Genomic DNA, 23,356 nt, shown 5'->3' with positions numbered 1-23,356 from the left:
ACACACTACTATATATAAACTAGATAACCAACAAGGACCTACTGTATACCACAGAGAACCATACTCAATATTTTGTAATAACTTATAAGAGAAAAGAATATATATACACACATATATATGTATCACTGAACCACTGCGCTGTACACCTGAAACTAACACAATGTTGTAAACCAAGTAGACTTCAGTTAAAAACCAAAACAAAAAACCGAAACATAAACAAAAAAAGAACCAAAAAACCCCACAACAAACAAACAAAACCTCCCGGCATGGCTGGAGCATCAGAATCATATTCTAGAAGCTACCCTCGTGTGGGAGCTGCTCGGACCTCTCAGATTGGAGCTGGGGCAGCTGACAGCCCTGGACTGACTGTCCACCGCCAGCCATGCACCTGCCTAACCCCCCCGCCATTCTCCCTCCCACCCATTTCCTCCTGCTCTCCTCACTCCACCACCAACCTCCTTGGGAGTCTAGAGCACACCAAGCCTGCCCCCACCAGAGGGTCTCTGCTCGTACCTGTTGTTCCCACTGCCCGGAATGCTCTCAGAGGGCTCACCCCACCCCTTCTCTTTCTTCAGGTCTTTGCATAGCGGTCACCTTTTCGAGGGGGCCCATCCCTAACTACACTATTCAAAATGGAGCTTTCCCCCAAACTGTACTTCCATCCCCCTTTCCCTGCTCTATTTCTTGCATAACACACTATATAATTTTACTTATTGATTTTTTGCTGACTCACTCACTGCTGTATCCCCAGCTGGCATATAGTAGATGCTCAATAAATACTTGTTAAATGACAGCATGAGCTAAGCCTTGGCTGTCTGTCCTCAGAGGCCCTCTGCCCCGCCCTCTACTCCCATCCTAGCGGCAGGGTCTGCAGCTTTAAGGACTCCCACTCCCAGGTCCTGGCAGGAGAGGTGGGAGCCCTTCTTGCCTTGCAGCCCCAGGTTCTCCAACTGCCACTCCATCAGCCTGGGCACCGATCCTGTCCGTCAATGTTGGCCTCCGGCAGCCACACTTGGATGCCCACCCCAATCGATAACTAGCGGCTGCCATCGATCTGCCCTACAGGGTAGAGCCAGAGGAGAGGAAAAGAGAGGGACATACAGGATGTGGAGACACAGCCCCAGACAGGGAGCAGCAACAGGGACCCCCAGTGACAGGCAGACAGGATGGAGATCATCAGAAAACAGAGGCAGAGCTGAGAAGGAGAGGAAGAACCAGACCCTGAGCTAAGAAGGGTAAAGAGGCTGACACAGAGGGAGGCCCCCAAGAGAGACAGAAGAGGTGGGCAAGGAAGAGTTCTGAAGGCCTACCTTGTGCCCAGGGCATTTTCTCTCAAGCCCCAGCACAACCCTGGGAGAAAGCCAGTTTGGGCACCATTTTACAGGGAGGAAACTAAGCTGAGAGGTTCAGAAACTCGGCTAAGGCCTGAGCCTTTAGATGTGGGAGCAGAGCCAGGATTTAAACCCAAGTCTGGGTGTCTCTAGGCCACATGCCACCCACAGCAGCCCTGAGCTGTCACTCTGGCCTCCCAGCCTGAGCAGAACACCCACAACTGAGCCGGGAGCTGGTGGAGGTGCTCCCGCACTGGGATGACCCACTTAGAGCTTGTCGAGATGGCTGGGGAGAGGTGGAGTGGGGAGACAGGGTGGGGTGCTGCGTGGGGGAGGGGCTTGGTGCTGGGGGGAGGGAGGGTGGCTGTGTGCCGATGTGGCTTGGCCTCCTGAGCAGCAGCCTCCTAGCGGACGCTTGGGCTGCAGGTCCTCTCCTGCCAACCCCAGCTCCCCACCCTGTCTCCCTTCCCTCCTTCCCTCCCTCCCAAACCCTTCTGACCGCCACACCATGACCTTGGGCCAGTTACTCAACCCCTCAGGGTCTATTTCCTGTCTCTAAACCAAAGGTAGTAACAGTGCCCACCCGAAAGCATCATAAGGATTAAAGGAGACGAGGCATGTAAAACTGCTAGCACATGGCACATACATAATAAACATTCGTCCCATCGCCACCATCATCATCATCATTATCACGATCATCATCATCACCCTGCTGCCAGCGCACGGCTTGCGGGTCCCATACTCACCATGGCGAGACTGTTGTGTACGTGTATTGGTCTCAGGGCTCTGACTCAAACAAGATCCAGCCCCTGGCAGTGCCTGACCTGCAGCTAGTACCCCCATCTACGGGAGGGGCATCTGTGCAAGGCCTGGATGCAGATGGGTCTCAGCAGGGCTGAGGGCTGAGGGGCTCTACAGAGCATCCCCTCAGCCCTCGATTAGCTTCTTTGTTTCAGAGAATCAAGAGCAGCTGTGGCTGGGGGATCATTTGCATCTTGCCTCCTCTGAAAGGTGAAAGGTCAGGGCCAGCTGGAAACATGCTGAGAGATTTGCCCCCCACCCCACCATAGAGAAGAGGAGGGGGAGGCAATTAGTCTCCCATCTCAGGACCCATTTGCTTGTTCGTTCATGGTTTTTAAACCCCCAGTATGTGCCTGGTCCTGTGCTGGGACCGGGGAATACGAAAGGAGTAAAGCTAACTAACTCCTGCCCCATAGTCTAAAGGAGGGGAGTGGGTGTACCTAGGCAGTGGGAGGGGCGTAGTGTCTGCAGAGGCCTGTGGGGACCAAGGGACAGGGGAGGCCTGTAAGGCTGCTTGCAAGAGGGGACCAAGCCCACTGTCTTACTGTCTCCCTCGTTTGCTGACTTGTGTCTCGTTTTCTTCTTTCTGAAGGAAACTGTTCAGCCCACTGACGTTTTTTTGAGGTGACAGATAAACCACAAAAGGTACCACTTTTTAGAGTCTCCCTTCTGACACCCAGAAACCTCAGCAAAAAGCAGGGTGTCTGAGGGGGACGGGGGTAGGGGCGCAGAGGTGGCAGGAGAACGCAGAAGGGGCCAAGTTCAGCCAGACTGCTGGGTTTGGGGGCGGGGGGTGGGAAGCCCGGGCCCAGCCCCTCCTCCCGGCCCACCGCAGCCGGTGAAGGGTGTCTTCTGAAATGGAATATTGTGACAGAGAGGGCACGCAGTGGGCGAAGGACAGGCATTTCCATAAGAATTCTTCTTGGAGTGTAGTGGAGGGGAACCTTGTTTAGAAGCAGCCTTCCCAGAGCCCGAGGTATAAATCTCCTGGTCCCAATTCAATGAACGGCCCCACTCCCTTTCCCAGTCTGGGGAGGAAACTGGGACAATTAACTGGGGCAAAGTTCACGCCCTTTCCTGCTTCTTTGAACCTAGTGGTCCTCAGGGCTCTGGCCCTGCTCCCCTACCCCAGTTGGCTAAACAAAGTCCTGCAGTTTAAAATGATAATTCTGAGAGCAGTTGTTGTTCCCTGTAAAATAACAACAACGACAGCTGCCATTGTAGAGAGTTTAACAATTTACCAGGCTGTGAGTATCGTGTCCCCATTTTACAGAACTCAATAAATGTCCTAGAGGATGGCGACTTGCCTTAGGTCATCAAGCTAGGAAGAGGTGGGTCAGGATGAGAACCCAAGATCAAGCCCTGTTCACACCGAGTCACGGGAGATTCGAAAGGAAGGAAGAAGCGGCCAGGCTGGGATGCAGTGGGGATGAGGTTGATGGGGGAGGGGAGAGGAAGGGGCAGCCTCAGGTGCTACACCCCCTGACCAGGCCCCCAGGACCTTGGGGGGAGGGGAGAGTGACAGCCTCCCAGCCAGTGGACACCTCTCTCCCACATAAAACTCTCTGTATGTGGGTCTGAACACAGACCCAGGAGTGGGGAGCAGGGAGCTCTAGGAGGCACCTCCCCCAGCAGGATGAGCTGAAGACCACCAGGGAGGTGTTAATGAAACAGAGAAGCTGCGAATAGACCCAGGAGTGATTCCAATCTGACACCTCCACCCAGCCCCCACCAGTAATGAGCTGGGACCTGCCCTTCTCCCCAGAGAGGGGGACTCCTTGGGCATCTCTGTAGCTTCTGATGCCTCCTTTGATCATCATCATCATTATTCTTATTATTGTCATTACTTTCACTGCCATAAAAAAGCTCACATTTATTGAGCACCTACTGTGTCGCCGGCACTGCGCTAAGTCCTTTTTATACATCCAATCGTTAATGCTCACAATGACCTCTATGATAGGTACTGTTCCTATCTCCATTTCACAGATGAAGAAACTGCGGTTCAATCAGGTTAAGAGATTGGCCTGAGGCAGACCCAATATTTGGACCCAGGACTGTCTGATTCAGAAGTGTGTGTTGTTTTTTTTTTTTGTCTTTTTTTTAAAATTGATGTAGAGTTGATTTATGATGTTGTGTTAATTTCTGCTGCACAGCAAATTCTTTCCCATATTCTTTTCCATTACGGATTATCCCAGGACACTGAATATAGTTCCCTGAGAAGTGGGCTCCTAACGCTTTCGCTGCTGGGCCTCTGACCAGACCCACACAGTCCTCAGCAGGAAGGTGGGAGGGGTGTCTGGGGAGAGGCCGGGGAGCCCAATCCTTGGGGCACTGGGGATGGGCCCACACCTCCACGAAGGGAGGTATGTGTGTGTGGCCCCGGGGCTAGAGCCGGCCTGGTGAGTAAAGGCAACACCGTGTGTCCTGGAAGTTCCAGAACTGGGAAGAAAGAAGAGCAGGATCCCAGGCCTCCCAGCCTCCGGTCTCCCTGGGTGCTCTCGCTGGGTCTCCTTTCCATCTGTGTGCAATAAGAGTTGGGCCAGGGGGCTCCGAGGAAGGACCTCCAGCTCTGCTCACTGCCTGGGGAAGGGCTGAGCAGCTCTGAGAGTGGAGTCCCATGTTTGTAAACATCATTAATCAGGGATTAGCAGATGGGCATGCTAACTGCACCTGTGGAAGCCAGAGACCTCAAGGTTGATTACATTTACAAACTGTGGGGCTCCCTGGCGCCTGGCCCTGCTGGAGTGGGGAGGGGGGTCGAGTTTAGGACCCCAGCCTGGGGGAGGGTATTGGCAATTTAACCTCCTGCCAGAAAAAGAAAAAGATGCCAGCCCTGGAGGGGGCAGGGGCGCTGGCCACAATTGAGCTGCTCTGGGAACACCAACCTTCTGAGACCTGTCCCCTCTTGGCTGGGGGACCCTGACAAAGGAGGGTCCTGGAAATGTCATTTCAACCCCCGCCCCTCCCCCAACTCCCTCTGTTCTTGGCAGTAGACCATTGTGTATTGCAGCTGAAAGGGGCCCTAGAGCCTATGGGGAAATTGAGGCCAGGTCGGTAGGAGGGCAGAGCCCAGTGCCCTGACCTCTAGGTTGGCCCCCAGGCGCTGTGAGAACACCTTGAAGTCTGAGGGCATGGGGCTGAGGGCTTTACGTGCACAATCTCGTAATGATCCATACCACGATCCTCCAAAGTGGACACTATTGTCCCCATTTACAGATGAGGAAAACCAAGGCTTGGAAAAGTTAAAGGACATGTCCACATTTACACCACTAGCAAGTGTCAGACTTGGAACTCAAAGCAAACACTGCTGAAAGCCAAGGTCATGTTCTCAGCCACCGCTGTGCTCTCCTCTGGCTGCATCCCGACCCTGCCGCCCTTCATACCCACGGCCACAGCCACCCCAGCTCCTGGGCTTCTAACCGCGCTTGCTGAGCTGAGCAGCCTCTATGAAGCCAGCACCCGAGGCCACGTGCAAAGAGAATCAGGCCTCATCCTCGGCCTTAGGGCCTCAGGTGCATTTTCTTCGTTTTGGGAGTGCCTGGTTTGCATGACATAACCACACACCTGTGCATACCTGGCAGGTAATTACAGCCTCAGTTCCCTTTGGTCCAAGTGAACCTGTCTTGCCAGAGGACAGCCAGCCTGCTGCCCAGGGGGGGAAGCAGGGAGGAGCCGCCTGGGCCTGGCTGTTTGCCCAGGGGAGTGGCCCTCTAGGTGGCCCAGACCACTGGGAATCAGAAAGCTGATGAACAGCAGGCCCAAGGCAGGTTAGATAGGGTTCCATACACCACGGAGGAGTCCGTGGGAAGGAGGGGGCTCTGGGCCCCAAAGACACCAAACCCCAACTTCTAGGTTCCATGCTGGGTTTAGTTCTAGAGAGCAGAACTGAATTCTGTACCCACACACGCAGGGGAGCACCAGGGCACCTCAGTTTGTTTTCATCAGATCTATTAGTCTGGGTTCTCCACAGAAACAGAACCAATAGGATATACATATATACACATCCACATCCAGATACACACTATGTATGTTATAAGGAATTGGGTCATGTGATTACAGAGGCTGACAAGCCCCAAGTTCTGCAGGGTGGGGCTAGACACCCAGGAGAGCTGACGATGTAGTCCCCATCTGAAGGCCAGCCAGGCTCGAGACCCAGGAAGAGGCCATGTTTCAGTTCCAAAAAGCAGGGAGAATTCTCTTACTTGCAGAAGGGTCAGCCTTTTTGTTCTATTCGGATCTTCAGCTGATTGGATAAGGCCCATCACACTGGGGAGGGCAATCTGCTTTACTCAGTCTACCAATTTAAATGCTAATCTCATCCAAACACACCGTCACAGAACCACCGAGAATAATGTTTGACCAACTATCCGGTCACCCCATGGCCCAGTCAGGTTGACACATAAACTGAACCCTCACATCCAGGTTTGTATTATCATGTGCCAGTCCTGGGGTGCACAGCCCTGTAGTTTACAGAATACTTTTTATTTTTACAACCTCCCTATTGGGGAGGGGGTAGCTGGAGCTGGCAGCGATGGCACTATCCCCATTTTACAGATGAGGAGACCAAGACACCACCCAGATAGGAAGCCACAGAGTCAGGGCTGGATCCAGCATCTTCTGAAGAACTTTGGGGACAGGTAAAAGGTTGCTTGGCCCAAACTTTCAGGCATGCACTCAAAAGCATAGGTGTGAATGATTTGGAAGCAGCTGGACACCTGCGGGTGGCTTGAGAGCCAGTGATTCTCGAACTGGTTGCACGCTGACATCAGCTGGGGAACTCCTAAGAAATGCTGGTGCCTGGCTCTTTCCCCAGAGATGCCGATCCAATCAGCCTTGTGCCTCTGGGCACCTGGACTACTAAAGTGATGCCCCCACCCACCCACTCCCTGATCCCAGGACACTAAGGCACAGCCACAGTTAAAAACCACACTAGGCTCTTGGTCAAGAGTGCAGCAGGGATATGGGAGGTGGTGCAGTACACCCAAGATGGACACGTGCCAGCAGAGGTCACGGCCTGTGTGGCAGTCAGGGACAGAGCTCAAGGGGGGACCCGGGCAATGGAGATCTATGGCGTTTATGAAGGGATTTCTTCCTCCTTCTTGAGAGGAATAACTTTGAATTTAAAGCCATCTTAGGCATTTTTAAAACAAATTCAAATGTCTTTCTAAACTGGCATCACCATTAGAATTCCAAGATAAATCCATTCCACAGAGAAAAGGGCAGTACTACTTACCAAGCACCTATGATGTGTAAGGCACTGAGTTCCTAGCACCCTCTATATCCTCCCGGCCACCCAAGAAGGTAGGATTATCCCCCTCTGACCGAGAAGGGGGCTGAGGCGCAGGTGGGTAAGGAAATGGCCAAGGTCACACAGCATCGGGATCTGCAGCTAGGGCTGCTGTCCTCCAGATCCATGCTCCAGAGCACTGGTTCTCAACTAGGAGCGACTCTGTCCCCCAGGGGACACGTGGCAGTGTCTGGAGACATTTCTGGTTGTCACAACTAGGGGGAGAAGGGTGCTACCAGCATCTTGTGGGCAGAGGCCAGAGATGCTGCTAAACGTCCTACAAGGCACAGGACAGGCCTTCACAACAGTTATCCAGCCCAGCATGTCAGTATTTCAGTATTGCCGAGGCTGAGAAAACTAGTGGTTCCCAGTCTGGGCTGCACATGAAACCCATGTGGGAAGCTTTAAAAATTCAGATGTTCATGTTGCACACTGACCAATTACATCAGGCTGGGAGGGGTGGGTCCCCAGTGTCACTTGTTTTTTAAAGCTTGCCAGGTGGTTCCAATGTGCAGCCAACACTGCTCTAAGTTACTTATCCTAGTGGCCTCTGCTCCACTTGTGGGACCCTGGGGGAAGAGTACCAAAGTTGTCTGGGTTGTACAATAAACAGCAATGCTGCGACGTCCTCACCACCTCCCAGAATCAAAGGCCGAGGCTCTGGTTCAGTGGGTCGGTCCACAGAGGCAGACTGACTGATGACTCACCCATGGGGGTTACTGGTGAGCCAGTAGGGTGGGAGGTATTTGCTAATCGTTCCCCTGCCCCTCTGGGGTGGGGGGGTGGGGGTGGGCCACAGCCAGAAATCTCCCCAGGTGGCTGTGAAAGCTTCCTGAAGACTATGGACCAAAGAGCGAGGCTGCCACCTAATGGAGAAATCAGATATAATGGCCCACTGGTTGAGGGACTGCTGGATAGCAGGTGATGTTTTATTGGATTCTCACAACAGCCCTGCGAGAGAGGTGGAGACAAGGGCCCCGAGACACAAAAAGATGAAGCCATGTGCGCAAGGCCCCAGTAGGGCAGGGTTTGAGCTTGGATTTGCACCTGTCTGGCCCACAAGAGAGCCCCGGGCTTCCCTCTACATTCTCACGCTGGTCCAAGAGGAAGAGGACCCCTGGACTGGGCCGCTTGATTCCCTTCTGATGTCTGAACTTCCCCTTGACTTCCAGGCAGGGCCTGGAAAGAAAGAGACCCTCTGTCCCAGCACAGCCTGGAAATTAGCAAGCTGCCATCTCCAATTGCAAGTCCAAAGCCAAAATGGGAAACTGAACTTCCTCTGGTCTCCACCACAAAGCTCCCAGCCCTGGGAGTGTGGTTTATAAACACGGGCCTGGGTGCACACACTCAGGCAAGAAGGCAAGAGGCCCCGGCACATTCGAGCGTGTGGATGTGTGTGCCCTCCCCCAGCACACACACACCTCGGACAGTCCAAGTCAGCCCCCGTCTTGCCTCTCCTTTTCTCATCCCGAGGACAGCCCTGGGTGCTGAGCCACTCTGGGCACTTCAGACGAGGCCGAGGGATCTTGGGGGTCTTGAAGAGGTTGCTCTCTCTTCCCGTCCACCGGGAAACCCTTCCTCTGGCTGCAAATGGAGTGAAGAAGAATTCCTGCACAGACAGACAGAAGGACAAGGATGGAGAAGAGGAGGGACCATGTGCCAGCCACTCCCTCACTTAATCCTCAAGAGGATGTAGGTATTTTCCTCATTTGGCACATAAAGCAACAGAGACACAGAAAGACTGAGAAACTTGTTTAGGATGAACCAGCTGTACATGTGTGATTAAAGGGAGAGAAGTAAGGGGAGTGGGGACTCACCTGCAGCCACGGAGACATTTAAGGATTCGAGTCCAGGAGGCAGCTGCCGGCCGGGCCGGATGCTAAGGAGAAGCTGGCAGGAGGCCTGCACCTCCCGGGACAGACCAGAGCCCTCGTTCCCTGCAGGGTACGGGGGCCAGAGGGTTAGGGAGGCCCCAGCTGTTCACACAGGCACTCAGAAAATGCATGTCTGAGCACAGAAAAGCAGGGGCATCTACCTACCCAGCACTAGAAGAGTAGGCCGGTCCCAGAGGAACTCCAAGCAACTAGTGATGGGGATTTCGGAAGACAGGGAGATCACAGGCCCCGGGCAGCCCACCGTGCCAGCCACGAGCCAGCCCTGCCGGGCTTTGGCCTGAAACAGGGAAGAAGAAATCATGCTCTAGCTCACCAAACCTTCATCAGAGCCCCGGCCTTGCCCATATATTCATTCCCTCGTTGAGCCACCAGATTCAGTCAATAGTTATTAAGCACCTAGAATGGGCAGGCTCTGTTCTAGACACTTGCATAAGGCAATGAACAAAACAGGCCCAAATCCTAGCCTCGTAGAAGGGTTGGTCAGGGAAGGCCTCACTGAAGTGACATTTGAATGCAGACCTGAAGGTGAGGGAGCACCACATAGACATCTGGGGGAGGAATATTCTAGGCAGAGATCAGTAAGTGCAAAGGCCCAGAGGCGGGTGCTTACCTGGCATGCGTGAGGAGCAGCAGAACAAGGTGGCCAGTGGAAAGGGAGCCACTGAGACAGGAGAGGAAACAAAGGGCCACGTGAGGTAGGACCTCAGAGGCCACTGGAAGGCCTTTGGCTTTTACTCTGAGAGATGCAAAGGCTTTGAAAGGTTTTTGAGCAGAGAACTAGTAACATGGTCTGACTTATGTCTCTACAGAAATCACTCTGCCTACGTTGAGAGCCACAAGCAGAAACAAGCGGACCAGTTAGGTTTCTGCACTGATACAGGCCAGAGATGATGGTGGCTTGGACCAGAGTGGTAACAGTGGAGATGGTGAGAAATGGTGAGAATGTGGAAATAACATCAAGGTAAAAACAAAAGGATATGCCAACAGGTGGGACATGGGGAGTGAGAGTAGGAAGAATCAAGGAGGGTGCCAAGGTTTTGGGGCCTAAACAACTGAAGGGATGGAGGAGTTGCCATCAATTGAGCTGGTTAAGTCTGCAAAAGGAACAGGAACAACATTTGGAAATCTTGTTTGAAATGCCCATAAGACAGAAAAAAAGAGCTGTTGAGCAGGCAACTACATATGTAAATCTGAGGTTCAGGAGCAAGATCCAGGAGGGATACAAGTCTGGGAGGCATTCGAATATAGATGGCATTTAAAGCCATCAGATTGGATGCGACCAACAAGAAATGAATATATACAGAAAAGAGATCCAAGGACTGTGACTTGGGAGCCCTGGGAGAGGATGGTCAGGGAAGCTGCTAAATACAGGGCAGTACTGCCCTCTTGTGTCCAGCAAGGGAAGCACAGCTGAAGAAAAATGTGTATGGACCAGAAGAGGGGTTTTATTAATACTTAGGTTTGCCCCTTCCTTCTTAGACATAAAAGTGGGTTTTTTTGGTGGTGGTGGTGGTGGTTTTGAGGGTTTCTTTTGTTGCTTTGTTTCTTCGCTTGTGGGAGGGACGAAGGGAAAGGCATAGACTAGTCCCTGTTCAGGTTGCCTTTCAAGCCGCGCCCCTACTGGAGGAACCAGGAGCCACCTGCTCCTCACAGCTGAGCATTTACTGAATACCTACTTACTGGGCAGTGAGGCACTGAGTAAACCCGCAGGAGGAGCAAAGATGTACGCCACGGAAGGGAGTGCAGTAAAAGTCCCTAACATCAGATTCTGCTCCGTGCGTGTGTGCTTTCCTTTTTTTTTTTTTTTTTTTTTTGTCCGCGCCGCGGGGCATGTGGGATCTTAGTCCCCGACCGCGGATGGAACCCGCGACCCCTGCATTTGAAGCGCGGAGTCTTAACCACTGGACTGCCAGGTAAGTCCCACCATGTGTGGTTTTTAAAACTCCGGATCTTTCTCTTCCTAAAGGGATTTAGAAGGATGTAGGAAGCGATACCAACACGCCCCCTTCTCTCCCTTTCGTCCATCAGCTGCTAGCTGGGGGCCCTTGGAGAGACTGAACTTGGCTCATTTCTTCTCCTTTACTGACACCCCGCCCCCCACCTCCTTCTCCGCGCCATTACCTGTAAAAAACCGGCCAGGTCATCAGTGGAGAACACGTCCATCACCTCCATAGCCCCAGCGCTGGCCTTGCTGACTACAGGACTGAGCGGGCAGCTGCAAGATTTCCCCATGCCACCGTATGAGGCTGGGTAATCTCAAGCCCGGTGCCGTGCCCTCCCCCCCGCCCCCAAGAGTTAGAGGTGAAAATTTTGGCGTTGGGGAGGCCTGGCTGAGGGACCACCCAAGGGTCAAGGTGCTTAGGAACTCGGCTGCGCCTCCAAATTGGGGCACACGGGGAATAAGGGGAGACCATGCCTATTTCTCCGGCTGGTGATGACTTTATCCACTCCGAGAAAATGAGCGGAGCGCAGCACGGCCCCAAGATTCCGGGGATCCTGTAGCCCCTCGAGGACGAGCCACAGCTGCTGGGGGTCGTCTCCTGGCCGAGCCTCCCCGGCCTCAGCCCAGGGCCGGGGCCGCAGCGGGCTCACTTCCATGCAGACGCCCTGGTGGACCTGGTAGCGGCACAGGACGTCCAGCTTCCGCCGTCTGGGCCGCAGAACCGGGATGTCCCGCGCCTCAGCCGCCCGCAGCAGCTCGGCCCGCTCCCCCTGCAGCCCGGACCTACCGGCCTGGAGCAGGAGCCGGGCCACGCGGCGGCGAGCGGCCCGCAGAGCCAGGAGACACGGGGACAGGCCAAACAGAAGCTCCAGCCCCACGGCCGGCCGCGGAGTCGGCGCCAGGTCATCCAGGAGCAGGCGGCTTAGCTCCTCCCCGCCGGGCCGCTCCCCACGCCCCGCCGCTTGGGAGAAAGGACGCGTGAGGAGGCGACCGCAGCAATGCCAGGTCGCGCCGCCGACGGCCGAGAGCAGTGCCATGGTCGATGCCCCAGCTGCGTCCTCAGGAGTGGTCAACCCCGCCGGGGCCCGCTCCCAGGCCCCCAAAGCGGGTGAAGGGGACCCGAAGGCTGCCCCCGGTCCACCCCCTCAGATACAGGAAAGGCCAGGATTCCCAGTCGGGTACTGGCCAGAACCCGGCCACGGAACCTAGACAGGTCCCTCCCGGCCCCCACGTGAGCCACTCCGCTTCCGCGTTCGGACGGCCCCGCCCCCGGCCCGGAGCCGCACGGCGCATGCCCGGCGGCCAGGTCGTTCCCACAGCGCCCCCTGCAGGGCCGGCTGAGCGACGACCTCCACCGCCCAGTCACTGGCCCGAGGGGTGCTCGCCGCTGAGCTGACCCTACCGTGGGCTGCGTTCTGCACCCTTCAAGGTCCCAGGAGGCTGGAGGACCTCACTCACCCTGGTACCAGCAAAGGACACTTTAAGGGGATGTGCTGGCTTTCCTGTTCAACCTGGTTAGTCGTGATGACTAATCCCACATCCCGTCCTCCACCGGGCGCTGGTGACTTTCCTCAGAAGATTCTCCTACATCCAGCCCCTCCTCTACACCTCCATTGCCTGTCAAACCGTCGGCACCAGTCAGCAGGACCCCACCAATAACTTCCTGTGCCATGGCGCTGATTCTCTAAGTGACAGCTCTGTGCCTGACCTGCACCTGCTCACAAACCAACCGATGCCCTTGGCCCACAGGTAATGGCCAGACTCCTTGCTCAGCACTCAGACCCCGGGGGGATCCAGGCAAGGAGCTACCTTTTCAGCCCCACCTCACTCCTGCACTAAGTTCTGTGCTGTTCCCACAACACTGCATGCTCTTCTGGGCCTCCCAGCCTTGCAAGCCGTGTTGTCTTCTCTTCTGGCAGGCAAACTCCTACCCATTTTCAAGACCCAGCCCAAAGGTAATCCACACTCCAGAAGTGATGCCCCCAATCCACCCACCTTCCCACTCTCCTGGAAGAAACCCTGAGACACAGCCATTCCTGATCACAGGAAGGGGGAAGACCTGAAAGACACTTCTGAAGCCAAGGTAGGTTGTCGCAGTTTTTCTTTTTTAATGATCACATGGGAGGCAGGCCCTGGTACTCTGCTGCCATAGAGTGGAGTGAGGACCCCACCGGGGGCTGAGAAGCCACAGTGGGGCTGGAGAACTGGGACGGGGAATAGATGGGGTGGGGGTGGGATGCAGGGAAAGGAGGAAGCCCAGAGCCCCGAAAGCCATTCAGATGGAAGGTGAGGGCTTCCCTCTGCCTCCTCATCCTGAAGGGACGGGGGTGGGGTGCAAGATGATAGGGGAAAGCCCCACTTTTGGCCACAGTCCCTTTCCCAGGTCAAAGGGAAGAGACCAAGGACAGCAAACAAAGGCCAAAGAGCCCAAAACGGAGACCAAGAATGAATCAGCAGGTAAAACAATCAGGGACACCACCTCCTCTCCCCTGCCCATTTTCCAAATTCAGTGGAAACAATTTGACAAGATTATATGAAACCTCAAACAAGTTTTCCAGCCCCTGGTGGGGGTGGAGAAAGGAAGTGGAATCCAAGGGTCCAGAAATCAACACCCCAAATCCAGAGGCAGGTGCCAAGCCTTGAGGGGCAGGGAGGGAAGGAGGAGCTCCCCACAGGAAACTAGGTCACCTGCTCCGTGGGCCTCATCTGGATATCTCCGATCTGCGGAAGGCACAAGGCTTGAGGAAGCCAGGACGCTCTCCCCACCCCCTTAAAGCCTCCCTGCTCGTCTCCTCTGGGGATGGTTGGGCTCCTCCAGGGGATGGACATCCAAGGCCAGACTCACCTGGACGTGTGGCGGGGTGCTGAGGACATAGATGACAGCCTTGGCCACATCCTCAGGTTTGAGACACTGAGAGCACCAGGGGAAAGGGGTGAGATGAGGGCAGGATGGATCCAAGTTCCCTCCCACCACTGAGGTCCTCTCCAGCATCCCCATTCCCACCCCCACCCTGCAGGAGGGGCGACAGGCTGACTAGAAGGGTGAGGTCTAAAGGCCAGGGTTCCCTCTGCCTTCATTTAGGAAGTGAATGGCTTCCCTGGGCCCCACCTTCATGTGTTCATAGGTGGCAGCTGCCTTCTCGGGGTCCTTGTCATGGAGTTTGAAGGCGAATTGTGTCTCCACCACTCCTGGAGAGATGCACTGGGCCAACAGAGACAGCCTGCTCAGGAGCTGAGCCCCAGTCAGAGGCCAGGCCTTGGGGAGGTTGCAGAGAAAGGATGGAAGCCAAAGGGCCCCAGCTTCACAGTGATGGCTGCCCGATGTCCAGCAGCCTCCTCCTCCCTCCAAAGCTGCCACTGGGGATTATCAGAATGATTCCTACCAGCTACAGCGCCATTACTATAAGCCAGGTCAGTTTTACAAAGTGGTGTCCCTTAAAACCTCATAACCTGAGAGGTATTATCATCTCCATTTTACAGATGAGAAGACTGAGGCTTGGGGAGGTTGAGCGAGTCACCCAAGGTCATACAGCCTTCAAGGGAAGAGCCCAGAGTCCCACTTTCCAGCCGTGGTTTCCCACAATCCCTTGCTTTCCCTCAGTCTCACCCCACCATGTTCCCTTCAGGTCACCCGCCTCCCACCTCAAAGTCCGAGAAATGCGGGAACTCAAGTAGTGAGCAGGGCCACGCAAGTAGCAGCAGAGCCCAGTAGATGTGGGCCCAGTACAGACCCGGGAGCTCTAAGCAGCACAGCCAGGACATGGGCCCCCGGGCCGCGAGTGTGTGGGGTGAGCGGGCGGGTGCCTCCCCACCCCCACCAGGGCCAGGCCACCCCTCACTGTGGCTCGGATGTGGGTCTGGGCCTCCCGAAGCTCTTGCCTCAGCCCCTCTGTCAGCGCAGTGACGGCGTACTTGGTAGCACTGTAGAAATGGGCCACGGACTGGGGTGGCACTTGGTGGCCAGACATGCTGGGTGGAGGGAGGGAAGGGGAAAGGAGAGAGTGAAGCAATGCCCTCTGCTGTACCAGCCAAGCCCACCCCCTGGACGCCTTCTAAACGGGACCTCCAGAGGCCATCCTCACGGCCACTGGCCCAGCTTCTGTAATTCAAGCAGCTCCTGTGAGCCCCACTCTTCCTAGAAGTCCTCCCTACGCCGACCACAGCATTCACTCTCCAGTCCACGCAGGTTGTCAAAACTCTCTCCATTTCATCTGTGTGTTCGCTGATGTGGTTCTATTGGGAGATCTGTGGGACAGAGGCCACGTCTCCGGGGACTCCCCAGTGACAGAGACTGTGCAGTCTTTGTGCCACGAGGTGAGGTTCATGCCGCGGCCTGAGGACTGGAGAACCTCAGTCCCAGGAGAGCCCCCAGGCTTCAGCTGCAAAGGGGCTGAGCTACCCCTTCCAGCCAACTAGGGGCTGGCATTTGACACATACTATTCTTCCCCTCACCACAGTCGTGCCATTTGGGTATTAACTGGGTGTTAAATCCCTGTTTTACCACCCAGGAAACGGAGGTCCAAAGAGGTCAAATGAGCCGCAGCAGATCACCCTGCTTGGAGGGTGCGTGGTGATCTGAGCTCTAGCCCTCGGCCACCGGCCTCACCTGTTGATGTTAATGATGTGCCCGTCATCCACCTTCCGCTCCCTCATAGACTGGTAGGCTTCCCGTGTGCAGATGCTGAGGCCCAGCACGTTCACCTGCAGGCCAGAGGGGCAATGGGGTGTCTCCAGCTTGGGCCCATCTGAGCAGGTGACGGAGCCACAGAGCACCCTGGGGCGGGGGCGCGGGGGGGCATCCAAAACAGAGTCCGGGTCCTATCAGAGACCAATGAAGGGGACAGGGCACCTGGCTTTAGGTTCCCCTACCCCTCAAGCCACCAGCCCCAGCTGACAGCAGAGGCAGCACCTCTCCCTGGACGATGCCCCTCACATGCACCCATGACCCAGGAACCCTCCCTGTCTTGGCTGTCTCCTGTGCAAACAGCAGGACCTCTACCTTAGGGAATCATCTCCTTTCTTCTCCAAATACCCTACTCTTCTCTGGGACAGAGTCACTGGCTCGCCTCTCTCCTAATCAGCCTAAAATCCTTCCTAAAATGACTTTAAAAATCTCTCTCCTCAGGACAGATCTTAGCCTCTCCCCACCTTACCCACTACTCTCTGTGCCTTTCCTGTCCCTCCCTTGAGACTACAGTAGAGAGGAGAAGGCCTGATCTTCCTTCATTCCACGCCTTCCTTTAACCTCTGTTCCATCTGGAAGACAAGGCACAGAGACTCTTCAGAGGGTGGGGTAACTTGTCACAGGATAGCAAGGGACGTCCCCAAGGGCATGGGGGCTTCTTGCCTTCCTTGGCCCCCTCCCACTCCTGCTCCTCTGGCAGAGGTGACCCCAGATCCCCGCCCTTCCTGGAACAGAGGCCTGAAGAAGTGTCGCTGCTCTAAAGCTCCTGCCCAGCCCCACCCCTTTAGCCTCACCCACGAGGACAAGCAGCGATAAAGCTTTCAGCAGGTCTTCGCTCTCTCCTCTGGGGAAGAGAGGAGACCAGCCGGGAGATTAGATGTTTCTCTTTATCGGGTGTCAGAGCCAGGCATCAGGACAAATACTCTCGGTGTAAACCTGCCCCAGCATTCACGGCAGGACATAAGAGGTTTCCAGCCCTGCTTCTGGTCCTCTTAACAAGGTGGGTTTCTGGGGCAGAGAACTCAGCTCCTGAGGACGGATGGATGGAGTAAGAGAAACAGATCCCCTTGGGCCAGGGGAGTGGATTCTCCTAGGTATAGGGGTCAGGGGTTCCCTGTGTGTTCAATGATGTGGTTCTATTGGGAGATGCCTCATAAGACGATCCTAAGAGAATTACATAGTGTTCAAGCTGACAGGGGTCTTAGGGATTTAATATATGTGCCTCACTTTACAGATGGGTAAGCTGAGGTCCAGGTTTAAAGACTCCCTTACTGCAGGTGAGGACCACAACTCGGATCTTCCAGAAGGCTCCCTGAGGGCGAAGGCAGTGCTTCATTTCCCGTTTATTGTTTCCACTTTCATTGCATATTTCTGGGCCCAAGCACTTGTTAGGTGCTAAATCTATTGTGAGCACATGTGAAAAGGATTGTGAGGGGAAAGAAGCATCCCATTTACACAATGCTTTCAACTTCTCAGAATATTTCCATACCCCAATATTGCCTCACAGTACAGTCTAGAAGTTGAAAACCCATGTCCTGAAGCCTGTGTTTGGTCCACACATGGTTTTGAAACATTTAAAAATTCACTTCCAATATGTATTGGAAGGTTTCATATATTCAAAAAATATCTGTGGAGTGTTTGCAGGCTGAGGCTATAACAGAGAGTAAAATAGACAAAACTCCTTGCCCTCCTGGAGCTGAGGTTTCGGTGAATGCGAGGGGTGAGGTTGCACATGAAAATCTAGGTCCCCTCTGCTCTCAGAGAAGTCACAGGACCTGGCCGCATTGCCCAGACTGCAGCACAGCGACCCCCCACATCCATGCGCTTTCCCATGTGACCCACCTCCCTCCTTTACGTACCTACCCAGCCCCAGCGGACACTGGAGTTTGTGACCCCAGATATTGATGGTCTAGGTGTGTTTCATCCCAATTAAATGTGACAAGACTGAAGCTCAGAGAGCGTGAAGCCGCATAGTTACTGGTGGGGCTGAGCGAGATCATCATCTTCTTTATCTCCTGTCTCTTGGTCCCTTTTCTTCCCATAAGACCATGGTCCCAAGCACTCAGCACAGTGCTGACACTTGGGGACGTTCAACCGACAGCCGTTCTCTCCCCTATCCATATCTCTTCCAAGAGAAGGAAATCAGCCTAGACTTTAAGAACTGCCCCCAGGGGCTCAAAGGAAAGAAGAATGAACAAGATATGGCCATTCATCCACTCTCTCTCCTTCGGGGGAGGAGAAGCAGGGGAGAGTGCCCCAGGTAGGAAACTGAAGGCCCCTCTCAGTAGACGTCTATCCCCAGCAGCCCCCCGGCTCCTGGCTCCCCGCTCTTCTCCCAGCCTCTCCCCCATCCCTGTCACCCCCAGCCGCAGGCCTGCAGCCCTTACATTGAACATGTCCTTCCAGCCGCTGGTGCTGCCTGAGAGCAGGGTGTCAGGCCGGGCCAAGCCAGCGTTGTTGATACAGATGTCCACACCGCTGTGCTGAGAGCGGACCGCCGAGAACATGGAGAGGATGTCCTCCTCATTTGACAGGTCACATCTGTAGGGGATCAAAGTCCCGGGGTAGCCTGCACTCTTACATTCGGCAGCCAGCTCCTATGAAACCCAACAGGGGTCTAACTGGGGTGAGCTGCTCACTCCACGCCTCCCCACCCAGAGATAACCTCCCACCGGTGTCACTGCTCACAGAACTCTCGCCTCTGGCGGCCACCTTGCAGCCACAGAGATGTTAGGACTGCCCATCCCCAAAGCGTGTCCTCTTTGGTCAAAGTCCCGGGGTGGGGGGGCGGGGTGAGAGCACTCCCTGAGGGAGGGAGGGGGAGGCTGAGATCATCAACGGAGGAACCTGAGGGATAAACTCGAGTCTTCAGGTCTAAAAGGGGAGAAGGGCTGGGGCTGTGAGCGTGTCAGAGAAGGGGCTCAGGGATCCTGGGAATGGAGTGATATCTCTTTTCTGACTCTCTCCCAATAGGAACACACCTCCGCTGGTAGGGGAGATGCAAGCCTCCCCCAACCCCCTGCTTCTTCTGCCGGAGCCAAGTCACTGAGCTGGTTACACCAGGGCCTCGATTCTCTTCTCTCCCATCACTCCATCCAGTCCCTCCCAGAAGGGCTTACATCTAAACTATCACCCTCCCTCCACAAACGGCAGCCAGTCGGCTCAGAGTCCTCACACATACGTTTCAGTTGAGCCCAACTGCCAGTCTCCCCTCACTCCGCCTATAGAAAGGGTCAGGAAGTCAGGACAGATTCTTTCTCTCTGACCCACGGTGCACCACCCTCCACCCCAAAGTTTCTCTGGACACTATGAGCCAAGCCAGGTGGCAGGTGACATTGGGTACCCCTGTGCATTGCCAGGGTCCTCAAGACACTAAGGATCCCTGAGAGAGAAAGATCTGAGAAAGACGGGCCATTGAGAGATGGCTATGAGGGAAGCTGCCATTCAGAATCAGGAAGAAAACAAGCTATGTGGTAGCCTTGGAGGCCAGTGAGTGACCGGGCACCTGAGCCTCGTGAAGGTGACTATGTACATGTGTGGGAGGGAGAGGGTTGGCGGGTGCAGGGCGCCCTAGAGGAAGGCTGGCTTGGCCAGCTGCCCTGGAACACCTTCCTTCCCCCAGACCAAGCTGAGAATAAAGGGCTGGGTCAGGTGACCTAGGAAATTCTTTTCTGCTTTAACTTTCCAAGAGTTTAAGAGGTACAGTCCTCAGGGACCCAGAAGTCCCCTTTCACCTGATTTCACCTACTCACAACCACCTCAGGAAATAGGGCTTCTTGTTGTAGGAGGCCAGAACTCAAATTCTGTTTTAGTATCGATGAATGAGTGAATCAACCAATCCATAAAAGCAGACTGTGGACAAAGAAGCCTGGAATTCTCCCCTCCCCTGGCATGCAACTTCTCCCTTCCTCCTCCAGACTCAAAGCCCTGCAGGAAAGCCAGAATGGAGGGACTCCCTGTCACTGCCTTCTCTGCCCTACCTGTCTTCATCTATCCTCAAAAATGACCTGAAACCATGTCAGTCCCGTCACAGCAGAGCCATTCTTCCCTCATTAAAGGAGATACCCTGGGGCTGAGTGATCAGCCTGGGGATCTCCTTTGGGCTCAGGGACCCCTTTCCTGGCTGGTTGGGGGTCGGGAGGTGGTAAGAAGAGAAGGCAAGAGTGGCTTTAGAATTAGGGAATCAAGTGGTCTAATCCCTGGTCTGATCCTCTAGGCTCCAAAGTGCGGGCTGGGCCCTGAGCGCCTCAGGATAGGAGAAAGGGAGGGGCAGAGTGGGGCAACAGTATAGCCAGGTGACCTTGGGACTATCTAGGAGGCTATAAAGTGCACCTTTGGTCAGCAGCAAGGGGGGGGGGACCATCCTCCTTCCGGTACACCTTCCCACTCTGCCCCCACCCAAGGCCTCCTCACCCTCTCCCCACCCAGGGACTTTGAGCAAGGGTGGAGATAAAGCTAAGCACTAGCCCAATCCCTGAGAGGGGTCTTGCCAGGGGCAAATCCAAAGTGATCCTATGACGGAAGTTTCCTGTATCCTTCCTCCCTGCTCCGACATAGCCAACTTCATTTCAGTTTTCTCTGAGCACTTATTGCTTACAACTCTTGGGGCTCCCAACCCGCGTTAAGAGAAAAACCAGGAGGTTCAGTTCCACAATGCTTTGTCCCCCAGGGCTCACATGTTCAATGCCCTATTTCACCTAGTCAGTCCCACCTGGGACAGTGAGATTGAAGAAAGGTCTACCTATATATCCCATTCATCGCTTATGTCCATCGGGTAGGAGCTAACCCTCACATTTCGGGGGAAGATGGAGCTGAGCCTCTTCAGAAAAGTTCCACTCCCACCCCAATCCCACTCGCAGTCCTGGGTGAAAAGATCACGATCAAAACCTCTAGCTCCTGCTCACTTTGCTTGGCTTTTATGGGCTAGGTCTGGGGACCAGAGGAAGCAATCCAGTAGCCCACTTAGCCACTGAGTTGGGAAAGCTTTCCTTCCTTCTCCCTGGCTTAGCCCCTGATCTCTGGCTTCTCCCTTCCTCAGCCAACCCGGGCATGCAGGTCGGGGAGAAGGAGAAAGATGCCAGTGAGTCAGAGATTTGGTATACTGGAGTAGAGGCTGTCAGGAGAAAAGGCTCCTTAAAAGACTGGACTTGGAAAAGCGAAGGTGGAGTCCTGCCCTGAGGGGTCCAAAAGCAGCCTCCCCTCCGCCTAGGCATCCGTCTCTCTTGCCCCTGAGCCTGCTGCAAGTGACCCTGGGGTGGCGGGCAAGTGAGCGCAGCGTGACAGCTTGGCTCCGACCACTCCCCCTCCCCCACCTGGACCCTAGCCCGGCAGAAAACGACGCCACCCAGAGCGACCCGTTCCCCAGCAGGGCCTTACCTCGATGTTGCCCACGGTGCGGGCACAACCCACCACCTTCAGTCCCTGCTGGACCAGGGCTCGGGCCACGGCCGCGCCGACGCCCCCCGAGGCTCCCGTCACCAGTGCCAGCCGGTCACGCCACCGCTCCATGCCGGCCCTGGCCAGGGTCCCGAGCCGCCCGCCCACCTCGCTTGGGGAGCCGAGCACTTGGATCGCAGAGTTCCGCCCCGGGTCGTAGGGGTCCGGCCACTCTCTTGTCACCACCGCGGCAAACGCCGCCGACCTGCCCCAGTCAGAGCTGCGCCTGGAGCTGCTTCCACTCTGGCCTGCCTCCGCCCCCGGCTCCACCCTCCGCTGCTCCGCAAATGGCCACATCCCGCCGGAGGACCAGCAGCGGCCTGGCCACCCCGCCCCCTGCGCCTGCAGCGCGGGCACGGCCCCGCCCCCCTCCGGCCCCGCCCAGTCTGCGCCGGGAGGAAACCGCTCCTCGCGGGACAGGGCCGGCTGGTGCTGGGAGTTCGCGGTCCAGCTTTCCTGGTGAGCTCCTACCCTTCGGGGAGGAAAACGAAGTTTGGCGGGGGCTTGCACCAGGCCCGAGAACGCACGTACTCCTGATTCCTGCTCGGTCTGCCTTCCCTGTTCCTGACCCCTAAGGCCAGGAAGAGAAATTAAGGGCACTTAAGGTGACTCCAACGCCTTCCTAAACCAGCCGGTGGCTGACGGGAAGGATTCCGCTCAGAAAGGGCTGAGTGTCTCAGTTGTCAACGCTGGGTGACCTTGGGAGGGGCTTTCAACCCTACCTGATCCCTTGGCCTTACTAACCAAGGAGAACTGATGGTTAAAAATGCAAAGACCCCGAAGTACACGTGTATTGGGGGGGTTGTATCCCTAATGGCCTACAGTCTACAACTTTCCTAAGCCCTCCCACTCCCATTGGAGCAAATGTATCACGGTGTATGTAAGAGAGTAAAGCAATAGCTAACATTTATTGAGCGCTTACTGTGTGACAGGCACTTTTATAAGCACTTTAAATATATTAATATCCCCAAGAGCCATATGAGATAGTACCTATTAACACATTCATTTTATAGACTATACTGAGACAAACGTGAAGCCTGGCTTGGATGGCAAGCAGTCCAGTATTAGGCCAGGGGATGTGCTCCTAAACTGCCTTCACTCCATTCTCCTTTGTCTCTTCTTAGGTTGTTGGTTCTGTCCGAAGTAGAACTCACTTTTCTGACCACTAAGGATATTCCATCAAAGCATGAAAACTGCCTCACTTCTGCATTCTTTATATAGCCATCCTTCCAAAGAGAAAACTTACCTCTGCATAACTACTGGAATCCTGCTACTGCAAGCAATGGAATAAGCAGTCAATGTGGCTGGTTTATTCACTCAACAAGCACTCCTGTGTTTGGCCCCAGGGGCAAAGATTAAAACAAAACAAAACCAGCCCTTGCTTAATTTAGGGATCTGGAGAGAACCTGACTGTGACAGGTGGTGGAGAGAGGGGTTTGGGCTCAGAGCCAAGGGCTGTGGGAGACCCTTAGTCATTTTTTATGGATTCCAGGATGAAAGCAAACAAGAGTCAGAAAGGAATGACTCACTATCTCTGCAACTCAGAGAGACAACTCAGGGGTGGATCAGAAAAATGCCACCAACTACAAAAGTTAAATCTCACTAAGCTTCTGCTGTTGCCCATTTGAAATCTGATTAGAAGTCTGATTAAGTGGTAGAAAGCCTATAAAATTCACTCCATCCCCACCGCACAGAGGTATTGACCGTCCCACTATTTGTCTGCTGCCCACCAAGTATTATCAACCTGTAGACACAAAGCTCTAAGCACATGAGTTTACTGAATTACTGACTCAACCTTTTAAATGGCAACCAAATGCTACTCCTAGGGGAATCTCTCCTTCTTCAGTACTCAGACAGCTTGTGAAAGCAGTAAACTGTAATGCCATAGTGACCTTATTGTTGGAAACCAGGTAAGGAACAGGCACTCACACAGACTGCAGTGCGGTTAGCTCTCAGTGCAGCCTGCTGCTCCCAGTTCTC

The 23,356-nt window shown here is 54.8% G+C and overlaps 2 protein-coding genes across 10 annotated transcripts; both read right to left on the bottom strand.

Annotated features, from left to right (window-relative positions):
* Positions 1–8,318: 8,318 nt before the first annotated feature.
* MRM1 (mitochondrial rRNA methyltransferase 1) lies at positions 8,319–12,492 on the bottom strand. 3 transcript variants are annotated; one of them, XM_082372995.1, is made up of 6 exons: positions 11,731–12,487; positions 11,436–11,529; positions 9,459–9,591; positions 9,237–9,356; positions 8,841–9,028; positions 8,319–8,598 (listed from the first exon to the last, which is right to left on the bottom strand). In XM_082372995.1, exons 1-5 carry the CDS (start codon positions 12,291–12,293, stop codon positions 8,883–8,885), a joined length of 1,056 nt encoding a protein of 351 aa, XP_082229121.1. In that variant the 5' UTR covers positions 12,294–12,487; the 3' UTR covers positions 8,319–8,598; positions 8,841–8,882. The 3 variants fall into 3 exon arrangements, with proteins under 3 accessions (XP_082229121.1, XP_082229120.1, XP_082229122.1); XM_082372994.1 differs by having other exon boundaries at positions 8,319–9,028; XM_082372996.1 differs by lacking the exon at positions 9,237–9,356 and having other exon boundaries at positions 8,319–9,028; positions 11,731–12,492.
* Positions 12,493–13,340: 848 nt separating this feature from the next.
* DHRS11 (dehydrogenase/reductase 11) lies at positions 13,341–21,688 on the bottom strand. Of its 7 annotated transcripts, none has more exons than XM_082372987.1 (7): positions 21,317–21,688; positions 18,328–18,537; positions 15,863–16,074; positions 15,096–15,225; positions 14,366–14,512; positions 14,102–14,167; positions 13,341–13,977 (listed from the first exon to the last, which is right to left on the bottom strand). In XM_082372987.1, exons 1-7 carry the CDS (start codon positions 21,671–21,673, stop codon positions 13,936–13,938), a joined length of 1,164 nt encoding a protein of 387 aa, XP_082229113.1. In that variant the 5' UTR covers positions 21,674–21,688; the 3' UTR covers positions 13,341–13,935. The 7 variants fall into 7 exon arrangements, with proteins under 7 accessions (XP_082229113.1, XP_082229114.1, XP_082229116.1 ...); XM_082372988.1 differs by having other exon boundaries at positions 14,366–14,458; XM_082372990.1 differs by having other exon boundaries at positions 15,863–15,957.
* Between the last annotated feature and the right edge of the window lie 1,668 nt (positions 21,689–23,356).

The sequence above is a fragment of the Balaenoptera borealis genome (assembly GCF_965194805.1).
Source record: "Balaenoptera borealis genome assembly, chromosome: 20".
NCBI lineage: Eukaryota > Metazoa > Chordata > Mammalia > Artiodactyla > Balaenopteridae > Balaenoptera > Balaenoptera borealis.
Note: the sequence above shows the minus strand (reverse complement) of the source record. Positions and strands in the feature narration are given on the sequence as shown.

Coding starts and splice junctions, on each gene's coding strand:
- MRM1 (XM_082372994.1), bottom strand. CDS start 12,293: ATGGCACTGCTCTCGGCCGTCGGCGGCGCGACCTGGCATTGCTGCGGT. Junction 9,592..11,435: donor ACCTGGCCGGTTTTTTACAG/GTAATGGCGCGG, acceptor TCCCTGTTTCAG/GCCAAAGCCCGGCAGGGCTG. Junction 9,357..9,458: donor GCCTACTCTTCTAGTGCTGG/GTAGGTAGATGC, acceptor CGTACCCTGCAG/GGAACGAGGGCTCTGGTCTG.
- DHRS11 (XM_082372987.1), bottom strand. CDS start 21,673: ATGTGGCCATTTGCGGAGCAGCGGAGGGTGGAGCCGGGGGCGGAGGCA. Junction 18,538..21,316: donor GCACCGTGGGCAACATCGAG/GTAAGGCCCTGC, acceptor TGGGTTTCATAG/GAGCTGGCTGCCGAATGTAA. Junction 14,168..14,365: donor CCACCTATGAACACATGAAG/GTGGGGCCCAGG, acceptor TGGTGCTCTCAG/TGTCTCAAACCTGAGGATGT.